Source organism: Monosiga brevicollis, genomic scaffold (assembly GCF_000002865.3).
Source record: "Monosiga brevicollis MX1 MONBRscaffold_14 genomic scaffold, whole genome shotgun sequence".
NCBI lineage: Eukaryota > Choanoflagellata > Craspedida > Salpingoecidae > Monosiga > Monosiga brevicollis.
The window spans coordinates 266,512-280,636 of record NW_001865051.1 but is presented as its reverse complement, the minus strand read 5'-3'; the positions used below and the strand labels follow the sequence as shown (position 1 = coordinate 280,636).

Genomic DNA, 14,125 nt, shown 5'->3' with positions numbered 1-14,125 from the left:
GACGACAGTCTCTTCTACGGGCACGATAAAAAAAAAAGAAAATAAGATTGAGAGGACTTGTTCGGGATTTGTCCATGAGGCAGGCCTGCCAAAGGATCAATTGCACTGTGCGTAGTGCATGTCCGAGCACGAAGACGCGGGAGCTGACCTTGGGGGGATGCGTTATTGCATCACGATGCTTCATAGAGCGATGCCTTTTGGCGCAGACGCGATTAAAGGACCAGTGGCCGCAGTCGCAGCAAACAGCGCTGGGAAAAAAGGTGGTCAAATTTTCGTTGGCATGTACAGGATGGCTTTCAATGTAGTGCGCCATCAGCGGATCGCCCTTGCGCATTGAGCACACACATCCTGGCGCAGGACAGTCAATCCAGTTCAGAGAAGGAAAGCACTCGGAAGGGCGGCGGAGATCGGGTGGAGTGGAATGGTGCGTTTGAACATGGCGTTGCTCATTGGAATCCGAGACAAGCATGTTGCAGATTGCACAAGACACCGGAGAAGGAGTCGCCATAATGGCTGCACGCAAAGAAAAGAAAGGCAAGGTGAGATGGTTCACGCATCAATAAATGGCAGCGCATGCGAGGAATGAGGAAGGGTGGGGACTCACCGTTGAGGAGAAGGAAAATGCAACGGAAATTGTAACGGAAGAACGAATCTCAACGGTCAAACCATAAGGGATGACACTTGGTACGTGACCGAAGTTGTCTCGATGAACAGGTGAAAAAGTGTCTCCGCCGTCTGCTCGTTTCCTTGTGCGATCTTGATCGAGAGTGCATCAGCGCTGCGCTTCGCTGCGCTGCGCTGCGCTGCTCTGCGCTGCTCTGCTGATGGACGACACTGTGAGTGGATGAGCTTTTGGGTTAATGGGGTGACGGGGTAGCGGCCCGGGTGTCGGTGGTCTTTGTATCGATCTCTTGTGATGATTGAACTGGTAGTCTTTTCCTCACTCACTTTTTGGGGAGGTGGGGCATCGCAGCTGAGCTAATCAGATCCCCCAGACAAGCACAATCGCGCTCAACGCAAGCACCGTCGCACCAGACCTGGGCTGCTCGCACGTTTCTCAACAAGAGTTCCGTCTGGAGCTGTGGTTTTATACTCTTGGCGCTTGCGCCAGGTGTACCGCTTGTCAATCCCCCACCCGTCGGCGGGGCAGGTGCACCCGTGGATAAACATGGCCAGCGTTGGGCCAGCCTACCGGCGCCTCTCCTGGCTCACCATTGCCATCGTCGCTCTGCAATTCTTCCACTGGTTCAATCCGTCCGAGGGCTACTTTTACGACTTTGCCGCCCGCCGGTTTCACGTGACCGGGCTTGAGCTCAGCGATGACATTTTTGCGTACGATGTCGCTTTTCAGCTCGCTGGTGGCCTCTTACAAGCCATCCTCTTCCACCTCGTGAGTGGCTATCTGGCCCTTTCCATTGCCTCCGCAGCTGCGGCTTCAGCAGCGGCCATCGTGCTCTTCTGCCATGCCAAGACCTGGCTCCTCCTCTCCCAGGTCTGCTCGGCCCCCGCACAAGCCCCTCTGATCCTGCCGCACACACACACACACACACACACACACATACACACATGCACACACACATACACATCTGTAGGGCTAGACCTAACCGGCCGCCTCACCGTGTGTAGGCAGCTTGGGGTCTTTCATTCACCGTCCTGTACGTGGCCCCCGCCTTGATCATCAATCATGAAGACCCGGACAATCACGCCCCAGCCCTGGCCGCCAATAGCGCTGCCATGCTCAGTGCCTCCCTTTCCGCCAGTCTGATTGGCTTCATCCTTACCATGACTGAGCATGACAGTGCCTCCTCCGCAACCTTCATTGCGGCCTTGGTGTCTGCGAGCGCTTCTGCCCTGCTTTGCTTGCCCGTTTTTTGGGCCCAGCGCCAAGGTCGCATCCACGCTGCCCATGTAGCGGCCCACCACCTCAATGCCCCAACCCGTCATCCTTACCGCGACACCATCGACGATAGCTTTTCAAAAGAGCCCCTTCTCTTGGAGATTTCCGAAGTCCCTGAGGGCCCTGATACGTATCGCACCGCCTGCATGCGCTTGATGCGCCAGCGCCGCTTCTGGTTTTGGCTCCTCAGCTATTGCGTCGCCCGAGGCGCTCACACCCTCTGCATCACCCTCTGGAGCGTGCTCTCTGCCGACGTCGACGACCGCGAGCACGTCCAGCGCTTCAATGGCCTGGTCCTCTTTCTTGGTTATGCTGCCGCCGCTCTGCTCGTCCTTGCCTGGGGCAGCTTGCGCCGTAGCGATGATCACCTGGCCTTGCGCGCGTGGCTCGGTCTACTCATCATCATGAGCCTGTCCCTGTCCACCCTTGCCCTCTTGCACTCCTACCCTGCCTTTGCCATTCTTTTTGTCGTGTACAACTGCAGTGCCGAACTGCTCCTCGTCGTCGTCCTCGTGCAGCTCGCTGCGCTCGTGGTCAAGGCCACTGACCTGCATGTGCGCCGGGATGTCCTCAACGTCATCCTGTTTGCTCGCTTCACCATCTCGCTGACGCTACAAAGTCTCTTTCAGCTCGGTTTGTTCCCCAAATGGGGCCGCCTTGACAACATCCTAGGTTTGGACCTTCCCGTACGCACTCAGTTTGTAGCCCTGGGTGTGCTGGTGGCCATCCTCTCCGCTTGTGTCGGCCTGATTCGCTTGATCAATCATCTTCGCCACGGCTGGCGCTGGACACTTTAAGCAGCAGGTCGAGTCTTATAAAGAAGAAACTGTGCGTGTCGAACCGAATAGTTTTTGTTTTTGTTTTGTTGTCGTGCCCCCTTGCGTGTAAACTGTGCTTGTCTTCTTCGGTCAAAAAGACATCGAGCTGCTCGAATGAGCAACGATTGTGGCTGGGAGCCCAGTGTTTGGCTGCTGGGCAGCCATGCCTCCCCCTTTCTAGTTTAGACACGGACCAGGCTGAACTTTTGTGCGTTTAACACTATGATGAATGATGCACACATCATTGTCTCAAGCCGTAGAGACATCGATGCCGATGAGCGCTTAATTGAAGGTCTTCGTGCAACGCACCAGCGTGAATGGTGGATTGATCCAACATCAAAAGGGTTCCTGTGGTGTACCCTGCACCAGTGCAGGCGCTAGAGTGTCATGTTGCGAAGCCCATGGTGTTCCTGAATGATCCAGATGAAATCTTCAACGCGCTCCTCTTCCACAACATAGCTACGCAATTATCAAATTGTAATGAATCAGCTCAACGTGGCTTGCATCAGCACTGCAGTTGAACAGAAGGAAGGCGTTTCCTTAACGAGTGTCTTCTTGGACATGACCAAGTCCGCTCACCTGTCGAAATAGGCATGGGTGCTGTTGTGAATGTTCAAGTGACCAAAGCTGTAGGTACCTTGCGCCGATGACCGAAACGCAGACCATGGTAGGCGTCCCGTCTATCACCCCGATGCCAGAACAACAGTGCGCACAGCATATCGGACGTGAGCTGCGGTGCTCCAAAAGAAACCATGCACCGTTGCGCCTTGGAATGGCTGACACGCGCACCAGGATCGGGTTGAGACAAGCTCCGTTGGCTTCATTGCAGCCGGCTGCGCCCGATACAAGGTGAACTGCTGCCTTTGGGTTGATGTAGTCAAATTGGGTCACCGTGTTGTTGTATGTCGGCCAGAGGCGTTCATAAGAGTGTTCATGCGCCTCAAACACAATGTCAACGCCATACTTGTGAAATAGGTCCTCTAAGCCAGCCCGCACCTGAGACGGCCCATTCCCAGAGTCACATCGCGAGAGCATGGTTCGGCAGCGTGCAGGATGAGCGTGCATGGCGATTCGCATGTCAAGGCGGCGCACGGCCCATCCTCAAGCACTTACCACCGAGCTGTTTTTGGTACAGTCGTCGCCATCAAGGTTGCTGCAGTACATGGGGCTGTGGAGCAAACAATTTCGGCGATCAGATCGGGGTGGGCCGATTCTTGCGTCTGCACGGATCGAGCTGCGACTATCAGCTACCATCGTGAGCAAGCGAGCCCACGCACCGGTGCCCAAACGCAATAATCCATGGTCGCAAGGTGCGGTTGGCGTTGGCCGCCTGTAAGTCTGCCTCCAGCCAGTCATACTGCCGCTGAATGTCAAACTTGTTGGAGAAGTACACCTCAGTACTATGAACAAACAGCACAAAAACAAAAAGAAACCTTCTAGTCAACCTTCATCGACACTCCAACTGATGGCTTCACCTCAAGCAGCATCCGCAGACAGATGGAAGGCGAAGCGATGCTGCAGATAAATGGCCATACCTGTAGCTAATAAAGTGAACCAGATGCACGTCCCATGAGTGCCACAGCATGTCCCAACCGTTGTTGACATCATAGCGAGGCATGGTGAAGCGGCTAGAGTCATCAGGCCAGATGAGATGAAGATGAAGAGTAGTGCAGGACGGCAAGGAGCAATGACGAATGGGTTGGCAGGGGCAAGTACAGACTTGAGGTAGTTGGAAAAGGAACCATCTTCAATTTCATGGTTGCCCACGCAGGTCATCTGTGGCAGGAAACGATCAAAAGGTGAATGGACCTCTTCGACTCTGCGCCCAAGCTGCCACACGGATAGCACCAAGCTTGTTGTTTTGTGGGACTGCACGTACATAGGGCTTGTGACTGGCCAACTGCTGGATTCGTGTCATGAAGGTATCCCCATTGATACCGCCGTTGTCATCCAAGTCGTAGGCAAAGTCACCAAAATGGATAAGCGTTGTTACATTGCGATGATCGTCGCTAGCCTCCAGCGTAAGTCGATCCAAGGCCTGACGATCCGGAGGCAAGGGGGCAGCGTAACCAGGCATGAGCGCAGTTCAACCACCATTTCGTGCGAGACGCGACTGTTCTTGTTTGGTGCCCTGCACGCTGCGCACCTGACTGCCACCATGCCGGCCCATATCTCCCCAAACGAGAAACTTGGCCTCCCAGTCATTGCCAGGCGAAGGGTCGCGAGGCTTGGCTTGGAAAGTAAACGTGGAAGAGTTCTGCTCCTCACAAGCCACGCTGTACTTGTAGTAAGCGCCTGCAAGTTGGCAGCCGGCCACAAGCCCGGGATGAGTGCGCCACTCGAATAGCGCTCATCGCAGGTTTGGCTAGACTTGAACAAGCACAGCAAGTACAGCAAGGCCGTCGTTCCATCCATGACCACAATCGTGTTCTGCCCCCATACCGCGTTCCAAGCCAACCAGCTCTGCTCGATAAATATATTGCAAGCCATCAGGGTTTCCAGTGCCGTTGAAGGCATGCGCGACAGCGGGCACTTGACGGCTCTCACTGCCCGCGTCATTGGCAGAGGCGTATGTGGCCAGGGCCGTGGTGTTGGTGCGGCAGGCAAAGGTCACCATCATGCTGGTGTCCTGCTGGGCATAGGAGAGATGCACGTGCTGCGGACCTAAGGATGGCCACCTTTGATGAGGATCAAACGCGCGGGCCCTTTATAAGGAAGGGAACTCGGCATCGGTGGCAGTGGTTGATTTGCTTTCACTTAAGCGACAGTGGCATGCATGTGCTCAACAGGTGGGTCCGTACGAACCAGTGATGTTGGCACATTGGTCGATGGAGGAGATCCAATTAGAGCACTGTCCGTGCTCCGGCCCTGACGCGTTGCCGCGCATACCGGTCTGCGTATCCCACGCGGAGGGCATAGCATCGAAAGCCGTGAGGATCCAGGTATGTTGATAGCTCATTGTATGACATGGGCAAAATAGTGCGATCCGTAAGAGGTGGCACAGACTTTTGTGTCCTCGCACCAGCCACAGTAGGTGCCGAGGATATTCTGGCAGTCAGGCAGAGCATTGCAATCGACATGTTGCATGCACTCGATGTACTCGTACGTCCAATCTGAGCAGGGAGAGCCATCGGTAGGGCCTGCCGTATTCCCAGCACTGAGGCCAAACACGCACTTGTGTGAGCTGCATTCTTTCTCTTGTTGCAGACTAACCAGCCAGTTTCACAGCAAAGCGGCAATGGCAAGCCATGATCCCGATTCAGCTTATGAAGGACACCATCAGCTAGTATTGGCATACCGCGCTCCGTGTTGTTGATCGCGGGTCAGCGTCGATTGCCAGCACCAGCCACAGCCTGTCGACAGATTGTGACATGAGCCGAAGTGTGGTACAGCACAGTCCGCTGGCCGTCACTCCAAAACATACCGGGCAACGCAGCAGCCAACGCACACGTCGGCATCAGCTGACATGCATTCAATGACGCAGCCTGCCCCACGCTCAGGAACGCGGCCAGGCCCACCAGCGCCAGCACTGCTCGTAAGCACACCATCTTCACCCGCTTCACGTCTGTGATCAGGAAAATGATCTGCAAGTTCAAATGTGTGTGCGCGTGCCATCCACCAAAACCGCCCCCTTGTGTTCGTAATGAAGAACGAAAACAAAGCTTTCGTCGTTTAATACTCGGTTTTTGCAGTTTTTGGTAAATATTGAACTGTAAGACCATATTCAGTAGTCGTGCTTATTGCTGCTTATCTGGCCATTGTCGTTGTCTGTGATAATCAGTGCGTGAGTCATTGTCCTTTTTTTTTTTTTTGTGACGTGATGTATCTCTGGGACCGTGGGAAGGTGTCTGGCGGAAGGGATGCCTGAAAGACTGGTAGAGCGCCACGGAGGGAAATAGTATGTGTGACACAGAACAGGACACAGAACAGGAATTGGTGTTTGTCCCTCCAAGAAATCTGCAAGCAAACAACCCTACACAGAGGTGAACGCACGACCGGCTTGCTATGGAAAGAAGTGGGATTACAGGGATTCAATTATGACAAGCTGTTAGATCGAGAAAAGGCGAGGGAACGCGGTGTGATGCTGGTGGCAGGCTGTTGAATAGGCGGTCGCCCCTCTCGGGCACTTGCAAATCCAGCTCAACGTCATCGCACGGCGAGCGATATCACCTTTGATCGGGACGACGCAAACTTTGCGCCGCTAACTTTGCGTCTGGTTCTCCTCGTCCTCGCCAGCATCTTCCTCTTCAGCTTCCTCCTCGCCACCCTCTTCTTCGTCTTCTTCTTCTTCGTCTTCTTCTTCGTCGTCGTTGTCTTCTTCTTCCTCCTCCTCCTCTTCCTCTTCTGCTTCTTCGTCATCGACATCGACATCGACATCTTCGTCCTCATCTTCCTCGGCATCATCTTCAGCTTCCTCGTCGCCCTCGACATCGTCCTCAGCCTCTTCTTCCTCCTCCAAGTCCGCTTCCTGATCGTCCTCTTCACCCTCATCTTCGGCATCTTCCTCAGCATCTTCCTCGTCGTCCTCGGCGTTCTCGGCCTCTTCGTCTTCGACGTCCTCGTCATTCTTGTCCGTAGCATCTACTTCGTCCGTGCCACCGTGCTCAGCATCGTCGTCAACATCAGCTTCATCATCGTCATCGTCGTCATCCTCATCGTCATCTTCGTGGTCCTCGGCATGGTCCTCGTCATCCTCATCGTCCTCGTTTTCAAGGTCCACTTCCTCTGCATCTTCGCCAGCAACAGCATCCTCGTCCTCGTCCACTTCCTCCCCCTCGCCCTCGCCCTCGCCCTCGCCCTCGCCCTCGCCCTCGCCCTCGCCAGCGGCATATTCGACTTCACTGGCGTCGTTGCTGTCTGCCACATCCTCGTCAACCTCATCCTCATCCTCAATGTCCTCCTCATCGTCTTCACCCGCCTCGTCTAGATCCTCCTCTTCATCCAGATCTTCTTCCTCGTCGTCGTCGTCCTCCTCCTCATCGAGGTCCACTTCTTCATCAGCATCTGCATCTTCATCTTCATCGCCCGTGTCCATGTCTTGCTCCTGCTGAGCGACATGCTCAGCTGCTTCAGGGTCAAAATCTGAGTCGTCTTCGCTCTCGCTGTCGCTGTCGTCCATGATGCCTTCGGCAGTCTCTGGTTTGACACGCTTGGCTGTGCTGGCCAAGCCCTCTGACTCCTCATGCTACCATTAGCGTTCAAAAGACAACGTCAAGCCCGGCACCAGTGTAGGAAAGGGTATACAAAGAAGATGCTGCCTTGGGGCAACAGGGAACGGCTCTTATTCTCAAGAAACAAACCCAACCCCCAAGGACCTCCGTTTCACACCCCCCCCCTTACCACCCCCAAAGAAAAGAACAAAACGTTAAGCAGAAAATCCGGTGTGCCTCACCGTTGTTGCGGCAGAGCGTTTCTGCAAGCGCCGCGTCTTCTTGACGTACTCGTTCAAATCTGAAGAAATCACATTGAGGGTCATGCATCGTCTGGATTGAGCACGGCACATTCAAGCCGACCACAAGGAGACCAAGAGCCGCCTAAAACCAGAAGCCACAGGGCGGTGCAGCAGAGCCCCTGACATACCGGGTGCAACGTCGGCCTCAAGGGTAAACTCAATGACCTTGCCATCGCGAGGCTATCCCAAACGTTGACACGGCACATGTGAGCAGCGGATATCACAACCCGGATCTGCTTGTGCCGCGTGCCCCAGTCAGCCCATACGAGCACGGCACGAACCATAATCTGCAGTTCCACCAACTTGCTTCCTCGCGGCTCAACATTAAGAGACGTGATGGATGAAAGCGGGATGTAAGTCATCTAGGAAATGATGGTGGCCAAGTCAGAGGTGTCCCGACCGCCACCAGAAAGAGCGCGCCTGTAAAGAAACAGAGCGCATAGCTTGGACTCGCATACCCGAGGAGCAAACACGATAGCAAAAGGCAGCAGGTGAAGGTAGCCTTCTGCTGTCTGTTTTATTGAAAAAGAAAAAAAAAGGGGGCGTCATTGAGAGGCTTTGCATGCATGGCGTTGCGAAATATTTCAACGCAGATCGGCCTTCAACGGAACATACCCCCATGTGACAACTTAGCCCTTCGGTGACGTCCGAGAGATGGCAGCTGATACCATGGTGTACCGCTAGCAGAGGGCGAGATGGGTCCAGGGTCATGGATGCGCCTTGTACACTTGCTTACAGGGGTGAGGGACGTACCTAGCTCAGCGAGCTGCTCGCTCATGGCCTGTGCAGGTGATGTGCTCTGAGCGCGGCCTGAGATTTGCTGAGTCACCGTGCTGCACTGCAAGTGTCAGACGAGTCGCACCAGGGAAGCAAGTGTAAGCGCACGCACCAAGTGGTCTGGTTCGAGGTCCAATAAGACTCTGTCCGACAGACCTTGACCACGATGCCCGGCTTGTTGCAGATGGGCTCGTGAAAATGAAAATAAAATTCAAAGACATCGCGCCGGAATGCCTTTACGGCCACAAAGGCGTCAATGTTATCGAGGTGGAACTGATGCCAAAAAAACGTAGCCCCGGTGAGCGACGACGCGTCCACAGCTCTTGGAGGTGGCAAGACTCGGGCAGCAGATTGTAGCGAGGGCGGGCTGGAGCTCTTCGAACCGTGATTGTCTGTTTGCTTGTAGCACAACGAATGCCCGACTGGCCAATTTCGAAATTGCCCTGGCCTCTTATCAGGCCGGCAAAAGCCACCTGCAAAGAGCGATGCGCAAGTTTGTATTTGGTCAGACAGCCATCGGAGCACGGTGGAGGGAATGACGACAGCTGGATCTACCAAAGACCAACTTTGTCCTGCACAAACACAGTGTCGCCGATAGGAAAATTGGGCGGGCCTGCGGCGGCGGGGGCTGGCGGCGGAGGTTTCCCTGTGGTATTGCTGTGTTGAGCGGCCATGGCAAGGGCGTTGGCAATAACGGCTCGGAAATCGTTGATCCAGGCCTCATCTTTGACGCTGGTGAGCTCGGTCAACCGGGCCTCGATGGCACGCGGCACCGACATGCTGATCTATGTTTTTTTTGGAAGCTGCAAGATCAACATGGTGCAGAGATAGAACAAGTGAGCAACAACAAGCTCTGTGCTCCAGAACAAGTGAGCAACAACAAGCTCTGTGCTCCAGAAAAGAAGACAAGCACAGGCAGCACCAGCACCAGCTTCGGGTCATTCAGCAACTGGATTTGCCAAAGCGTTTGCGCAACCCATAAGACCTTCAGCCCACCTGTACTGATCTGTTTCGCTGGTCTTAAAAACTAGCCGTTACAAAAACATGTGTGTGTGTGTATGTTGGTGCGAGGGAGAGCGTGCAAAAGCTGCACCACGATTGCAGGAAAGCCGGTGAGACCGTGGACGGAGCAGCCTAGTACCTCGACCCCGATCCCTTTCGAACCAAAAACCCAAACCCGGCCCTCCGTACCTATATCAGGGGCTGCTAGCTGCAATGGCGCTGCCCTTTACCCGTCGAAAGAAGATGCAGCCAGCCAAAGGCCTCCTGTCCATAACAGCTGTTGTGACCGAGGCAGATCTCGAAAACTCTCTTTTTCTTTGTTGTTCTCTGGTTTTGATTTTATTTTTCACGGCTGGCGCGGAGCTCGCGGAGCCATCGTTTTGTTGGACGGTGGTGGTGCTGGTGGTGGTGCTGGAAACGGCGCTCGCACACGGATCGAGTTGAAGCGTGCACATTGTTTAGGGGTGTGGCGGTCAAACTTGTGTCTGGTCATCATGTTGGATGCAGGTGGGTTGGTTTTTGTTGGGGCCACGACGAGATAGCCTGCCCGTCTCGCCGCGCCTCACTTCTTGTTCCCCGCGTAGACGTGAAGCAATTGCTGGAGAAGCTGCGCTCGCAGGCAGTGGTAAGCATTTGGTACAAGCGGTGCACTGTCGCGTTGGAGTTGTGGGTGTCCGGCTCACGCAGGTCTGCTGCGTGGTGGCTGAATGGCAACAGAAGGCAACTGAACAGCATAGCTCGCTCGCAGTCTCGGTGGCCCACCTCTCCGCGGCCCCCCAAGTCAATGATGCCAAGGCTGGGCGGTTCGTTGCAAAGTGCTTTTGCTCAGCTCAAATGGACTACCGCTTTTAGAACGCCCATCTCGATGCCCTCGTGGTATTCTCTCATGGTTGTCTTTGTTGTTTGGGTGTCCTTTGCTGACTTTGATTCCACTCAGGCTTCAGGCCATGCTTGACGATGTCGGCGCTCGCACAGACATGGAGGCATTCTCGGCCGACTATATCCAGTCTCGCCTAAATTTTCAACCAGGACAAGTGAGTGCAGCAGCAGCAGCAGCAGCAGTCGCCGCAGCAGTCGCCGCAGCAGTCGCCGCATAGGTTGCGGAAGCTGGCGCTCTGTCATCTTTCCAACGAAGGGGAAGGGAAGACAGGCTGTGGGTCGAAGAAAGATGTTGTCCGTGTCAGGGCTTGCCCTTTCTCACTTTCAGTGCTGGGCTGAACACACCTGTAGACGGAGGACATCCACGGTTTCCTGCTTAATGCGCCCCCTCGCCCTGCAGCTGACGTGGCTGCCAGCCCAATGGTAGACTACAGCTCGTGCACCGCCTGTTGCCAGCTTGCATCAAACACGGCCACGTTCATGTCTGGTTGGTTTGCCGTCAACCCGATCCGTGACGTTTAGGTTCAAGAGGATGAGAGTACGCCCATGCGCCTCAAGCTCAAGCTCAAACCTGATGAGAGTGCAAGTGAGTTCAACCATCGACCAAAAAGATAAGAGGAGGGAAAGACTTTGGTTGTTGGTTCGCTGGTTCAGATCATTCCTTCTCATTTGCTCGACGCCCTCCAAACGTCACCAGAACGACCTTCCAGCGCTCCGTCAACCGGCATGGTGGGCAAGATCATGCTCAAGCGCACCAAGCGCTAACCACCCACCAAGCTCATGCAAGGCCGTCTTTTTTGGTGCTGTGCACCTCTGTCTTTCCATTCGTGCTCTATTTCTTCGCCTTCTCCTTGAACACCTTCTCTGGCAAATTACCCCCAAAATTCAAATTTGCATGTTTAAGACCATTCCTGCTCGATCCCCACGCTTCAGCACATCATCGCACGAGCGGCCTCGAGCAGTATATGCCCAAGTCACGGCAACTCCCGTGCCACGGTTCACCTTTCATGCAAGACAGCAGCGACATGCATCGAGTTCTTTTTTTTTTTTTTCCATCCGGATGTTCTGGTTTCCTTCACACACACACACACACACACACACACACACACACACACACACACACACACACACACACACACACACACACACACAAAACCGTGAAAATTTAAAACATCAACATTCACAACCATGACGATGGCACCACATCAACTTGGAGCTGCCAGCCCAATGTTGAAAATGCCGGGCGGGTCGGGACTGGCTTGCAGTCGGCTTTTGCCTGTGCTCTTGTGTCTGTGCCTAGGCCAGGCATTCGCGATCGGAGGCAACGAGGCTTCGGCAGCCGATAAACCCCACATGTCCGTCCCACTATTGCAAACATGGCTCTCATGCTTGACCCGTCGCGGTTGAAATTGGCACTCATCACTTGCAACTCCACATGGTGCATCGGTGCTGCGCACAGTGTCTTGATGCTGGCTGACGACATGGTACATCTTGCGCCAAGGGGCTCGTGAAGCTTATTGCCGATACGGCTGACATGCTTGGCGATCGATCGGTAGGGGTGGAACAACATTGGCTGGCGCAATAGCGAAGTCAAGACGCCGCACATCGACGCGCTTATGCGGTCAGGGTTGCGTCTGGATCGACACTACACCTATAAATGTACGAGCTGTATCGTCATGCTGGTGCCGATGACTGTCTTCAAGCCGCTTCTAGCTCAGGCTCATGCCAAGCCGTGAGACACAGATTGCAGCCCTACCCGCTCCAGCTTGCTTTCAGGCCGACTACCCCTGCACGTCAACCAGGTGACACTTGCAGCAACCCAGACCACCTGATGATATCCTTGTGCTTCTTTGAAGACTCGTCATAGCCTACCCTCCTTCCACTATGCCCACCACATATCGGCTTCCTGCAGAACAACAACGCAAATGATATTCAGTCACCCTCAGGCATCGACGTGCGCATGACGCTGCTACCGGCCAAGCTTCGCGCCGCTGGCTATAAAACCCACATGATTGGTGGGTCCTCGACTGACCGCTGGCGCACTGTGCAACCCACCGCCGAGCCAGCGTGACCTGTCACTTGACTTGGTTCATGTCGGACGTAGGCAAGGGCCACCTGGGCTCGCGCTCCCATGCCCATCTGCCCATCAACAGAGGCTTTGATTCTCATTTTGGATTTCTCAAAGGTGGCGAAGATCACATTACCCAGGTATCAACGAGTTGGAATTTTCACAAACGCATGCTCACCCCGTCCTCTCATCACTGACCTTGCGGTCGCTGCAAGCCGCTTCCTCACCGCTTCCTCACCGATCGTGCGGTTGTGGGCGTTGTCTGAATGCCTTCGTTCAACTGACGAGAAGGGATCGACGGACGCAGGCTATCCTGTTGTCGATCTGTGGCAAGACCACGCGCCAGCCTATGGTCTCAATGGCACCTTCTCAACGTCAGCAACTGGTCAAACTTGTCTGCATCATGTCTCGCCCCACGCCTCAGCTCAACCCAAATTTTCATGCCTCGCACCATCAGCTATTTGTACACTCCGCGTGCGGTAGCGACCATTGCCCAGCACAATGCTAGCCAGCCGCTGTTTCTCTACCTGCCCTGGCACGTGACCCATACACCCTTGGAGGCACCCGCCGATGTTTTAATCCCAGTCCCTAACGACCCCGGTCCGCACACCGTTCATCCTGCTGCTGCTACAGATTTCATGCACGAAGCCCTCGTTTCACACCTGCAGCGCCTGACCCCTCGTTGTGCGTGCGGGCAACCAGACGGTGTGCGGATGCGCATGAATGGCATGGCTGCCATGTTGGACTATGGGGTCAACCAGGTTGTTGAAGCTCTCAAGAACCACAGCCTTTGGAACAATACCCTGCTTCTATTTACCGCCGGTATGCGATCTGGTCCATCAGCCCCCCTTCCTCACCCTGGCTCGACAGACTGAGGCGTTGATGCTGTGTCATAGACAATGGCGGTTGGATCTCAGATCTGAGCTTTGGCGGGTGCGTCTACCTTTATCACTGCAGCAAATTGAAGGAACATACCAACAGAGTATGCATTGACGCTCTGTCCTCACTGGCTGTGTCGATGCTTTACAAACGGTAGAAACAACTGGCCCCTGCGTGGTACGGTCCCTGTCTTGCCTCTCGCCCACGCTACACAAAAGCATCGCTTCCACGCTTTAAAGCTGACACGCGCGGGTTCTTGCCGCTGTGCTTTGAGATCACGGTTCTGAACTCATCCCTGCTGGGTGCCTGGTATATGTGCATCGCCCCAGGTGGCAAAGTGTCTGATTTCGAGG

The 14,125-nt window shown here is 54.7% G+C and overlaps 4 protein-coding genes across 4 annotated transcripts; 2 read left to right on the top strand and 2 right to left on the bottom strand.

Moving 5' to 3' along the window:
- Positions 1-1,168: 1,168 nt before the first annotated feature.
- On the top strand, positions 1,169-2,694 carry MONBRDRAFT_26398 (uncharacterized protein; the record flags this gene model as incomplete). The annotated part of the gene is made up of 2 exons (XM_001746876.1): positions 1,169-1,492; positions 1,627-2,694. 2 exons carry the CDS (start codon positions 1,169-1,171, stop codon positions 2,692-2,694), a joined length of 1,392 nt encoding a protein of 463 aa, XP_001746928.1.
- A 398-nt stretch (positions 2,695-3,092) lies between these two features.
- Positions 3,093-6,263, bottom strand: MONBRDRAFT_26397 (uncharacterized protein; the record flags this gene model as incomplete). The annotated part of the gene is made up of 14 exons (XM_001746757.1): positions 3,093-3,174; positions 3,295-3,395; positions 3,505-3,711; positions 3,829-3,883; positions 3,993-4,115; positions 4,251-4,343; positions 4,436-4,491; positions 4,595-4,753; positions 4,862-5,010; positions 5,158-5,379; positions 5,521-5,608; positions 5,722-5,923; positions 6,014-6,068; positions 6,140-6,263. The coding sequence occupies 14 exons, from the start codon at positions 6,261-6,263 to the stop codon at positions 3,093-3,095; spliced, it is 1,716 nt and encodes a 571-aa protein (XP_001746809.1).
- A 653-nt stretch (positions 6,264-6,916) lies between these two features.
- Positions 6,917-9,723, bottom strand: MONBRDRAFT_26396 (uncharacterized protein; the record flags this gene model as incomplete). Its single annotated transcript, XM_001746756.1, has 10 exons — positions 6,917-7,900; positions 8,108-8,166; positions 8,296-8,347; positions 8,449-8,529; positions 8,626-8,679; positions 8,783-8,847; positions 8,921-9,005; positions 9,101-9,217; positions 9,328-9,417; positions 9,511-9,723. 10 exons carry the CDS (start codon positions 9,721-9,723, stop codon positions 6,917-6,919), a joined length of 1,800 nt encoding a protein of 599 aa, XP_001746808.1.
- A 552-nt stretch (positions 9,724-10,275) lies between these two features.
- MONBRDRAFT_32878 (uncharacterized protein) lies at positions 10,276-11,726 on the top strand. Its single transcript, XM_001746875.1, has 7 exons — positions 10,276-10,453; positions 10,531-10,571; positions 10,664-10,749; positions 10,884-10,980; positions 11,177-11,248; positions 11,348-11,411; positions 11,523-11,726. The coding sequence occupies exons 1-7, from the start codon at positions 10,441-10,443 to the stop codon at positions 11,588-11,590; spliced, it is 441 nt and encodes a 146-aa protein (XP_001746927.1). The 5' UTR covers positions 10,276-10,440; the 3' UTR covers positions 11,591-11,726.
- Positions 11,727-14,125: the final 2,399 nt, after the last annotated feature.

What these genes read in the sequence shown, in the direction of transcription:
- MONBRDRAFT_32878 (XM_001746875.1), top strand. An exon ending in ACGTGGCTGCCAGCCCAATG is followed by an intron (nt 11,249 to 11,347) that starts GTAGACTACAGC and finishes CGTGACGTTTAG; the next exon opens with GTTCAAGAGGATGAGAGTAC. An exon ending in CAAACCTGATGAGAGTGCAA is followed by an intron (nt 11,412 to 11,522) that starts GTGAGTTCAACC and finishes AAACGTCACCAG; the next exon opens with AACGACCTTCCAGCGCTCCG.